This window comes from Pundamilia nyererei, unplaced genomic scaffold (genome assembly GCF_000239375.1).
Source record: "Pundamilia nyererei isolate P.nyererei 1_Seehausen unplaced genomic scaffold, PunNye1.0 scaffold00001, whole genome shotgun sequence".
Classification (NCBI taxonomy): Eukaryota; Metazoa; Chordata; class Actinopteri; order Cichliformes; family Cichlidae; genus Pundamilia; species Pundamilia nyererei.
Window position 1 is genome coordinate 10,423,695 of NW_005187402.1, and position 2,388 is coordinate 10,426,082.

General features: G+C 49.5%; 1 protein-coding gene across 5 annotated transcripts in view; it reads right to left on the bottom strand.

The window, feature by feature from the left end:
- Positions 1-646: 646 nt before the first annotated feature.
- ctbp1l (C-terminal binding protein 1-like) overlaps positions 647-2,388 on the bottom strand; it is an 11,037-nt gene continuing 9,295 nt past the window's right edge. For all 5 annotated transcript variants that reach the window (XM_005719813.2, XM_005719816.1, XM_005719814.2 and 2 more), the window contains 2 exons: positions 1,868-1,985; positions 647-1,783 (listed from right to left, as the gene is read on the bottom strand). In XM_005719813.2, the coding sequence (XP_005719870.1) occupies positions 1,597-1,783; positions 1,868-1,985 (305 nt within the window). In that variant the 3' untranslated portion in view covers positions 647-1,596. The remainder of the gene's footprint in view (positions 1,784-1,867; positions 1,986-2,388) is intronic.

The window sequence follows — 2,388 nt, forward strand, 5'->3', positions numbered from 1 at the left end:
TTACTCCTAGGGGCTATTCCTTTGGAACGACAACAGCTTGTTATAAGGGTGAGGGAACATACAAACACACACTCGCACGCAAACCCACACTATCACGCGCACACACACACACACACGCATGCCACGGTCATTAATGAGCCAGCATGCAAGAACACCGTCCCATTTGCTCCTACGGAGAATCTAATCTCTATCGTCCCCTCGCACTTTGAAGGAATTGATGGATTCATGAGCAGATGTATAGGGTTGGAGCATCACAGTGGGAGAATAGTGGAGGGTGGGTGACAGAGTGGGTGTGTTGGTGGTTGTGGCGCGAGCTTAACAATAAGGCGGTAATCTATCCCTGGTCACCCCTCCTGTGGTTTGAACGTCGGCAGTGTGTCATCGTGTTCTTCGTCACTAAAGGTTACCTGTAACTGTGACAGAGAAGCTGCAGGCAGCTTCCTCTGCTCTGAGCAGCCAGACAGCGCCCTCTGCTGAAATGCTGCTGGGTTTCCAGCTGGGAAGGAAATGAAAAACAGAAAAGCTGCTGCAATCGAGTCCCTGTGGGCACCAGGTGCACAGGACCTCACACGCTCACTCGCACACTCAAACGCACATCACTCAAGACTGCTGGCAAGAGATAGAAATTCATACCAGGACATGCAGGTACATCTCTGATATGACGCTCAGAGCTTTTATCTCATGACATCACAATCCAAAAGGGGAAAAGCGTGTGTAAATACAGGGATGACTGTCCTAAAACTAGACAATCGCAGCAGTGAAAGTTGACAAAGAATAATGGGTTTAATACTCACAGACGAGTTTAGCAGATAAAAAACACACTGTGACAGTCAGAGAGCTCCACACTGACAGCATTATGGATCCCTCTGCTGAGCAAACTGATGACAGCGCAGAGGAGAGACAAGGGCCAAAGTGGGCTAAAGGGTTAGCTAGATACTTGGCAGGGAGAAGAGGATGTACTGTTTGTGATTCTGTCCTGTTTTCTTCTTTTACTTCAGTACAAACTTCACCCCCCATCATGAGAAAGATGGAAAGGGTAAGAAAAAGAAAAGAGGAAGAGAGCAGTAACATGAGCCATTAATGTACAAAAGTGGGGCTTCAACCATTCTGTGTCTGTGCCTCTAGTGGTCAGAGGAGGACTGCAGGAGGCAGACTGTAAAGCCTCGTGTCAGAAATGCTTTTTTTCTTGTTTTCTTCTTTTTTAAACAAACAAACATTAACATCTAGAACCAGAGCAGATCAACTTTTCATTAAAACAACAACCAACTAAGGAAATAAACCAATCCAATCACTGAATCCTTGAGAACACAGTTATTGCTGACGTAGTGGGGGAGTGAAGGAGATGAGGGGATGGTGGGTGAGCAGGTGGATGATGGAGGCAAGGGTGTATTCTGGGTGGTGGTGGTTGGGGGGGTGGATTGTTGTGGTGTGGACAGGTCACTCCTGGGCTGGTTATGTGATCTGAGAAAAGACTGTAGAGCCACGTCAGGTCAAACTAGTGCTGCCGATGTACTGGAGGGTAGGGTTGTGTCTGATCCTGGGAGGCGGGGGTTGGTTTCCAGAGATGACGGAATGTGCTGACGGCGGTGGGGGGGGCTATTGGTCGGAAGGGATGTCTCTGTCGGCTTCGGCCTTAGTAGGTTGCCCTGGGGATGGGGCGTGAGGGGGGTGGGAGACGGGGGCGATGCCATGTGCCAGGGTTCCTGGAACCAAACTTTCAACGCCTGCGGCAGCTCCTGGGAGACCGCCTGCTGCTGCAACGTTGATCAGCCCCGGAGGAAATCTGACACAGAGCCAAACAAAAATCAGATCAGGTTAAATTCAACCTTATCACCAATGAGGCAATCTCGGTCAATTCTCCGCTCACCTGTAGGCGGCTCCATTTAGTTCTGGGTGAACAGTAGCGGCCTCCATGCTGGGCCACTGAGAGGCTGCCATCAGATACTCCTTATTAACACAGTTCTTCAGACTGTCGGGGATACGCCCTGCAGTAAACAAACCACAAAGTTTCGCTGTCAGATATGACCGACAACCTCCTTATTCAGCTACCGGATACATTTCTGGTTTAATGTTCTAGCAATATGAGTCAAAACAGTCTCAGCATGGCAACAGGGAACACGTTACTCCAATGAAGCCTGTGTATTCCAAACGCCTTCGATGCTTGTTTCCTGCGGGGGAACACGGCGGGTCTATGCGCCGCGCTGGAATGGTAGCGCTGTGCAGGGCGGCTGCTGTGTTCGCTTCGTATTACTCCTCACCCCCCACCCAATCCTGTGGCTTGTCATGTCTTTCACAAAGTGTGATGTGGACATTTATGTGCTTTTTGTGCAGAGGAGTTTTTTTGTTTCCTGTTCTCATGCTGTCCTACCATGGAAGCACAGCATGAGT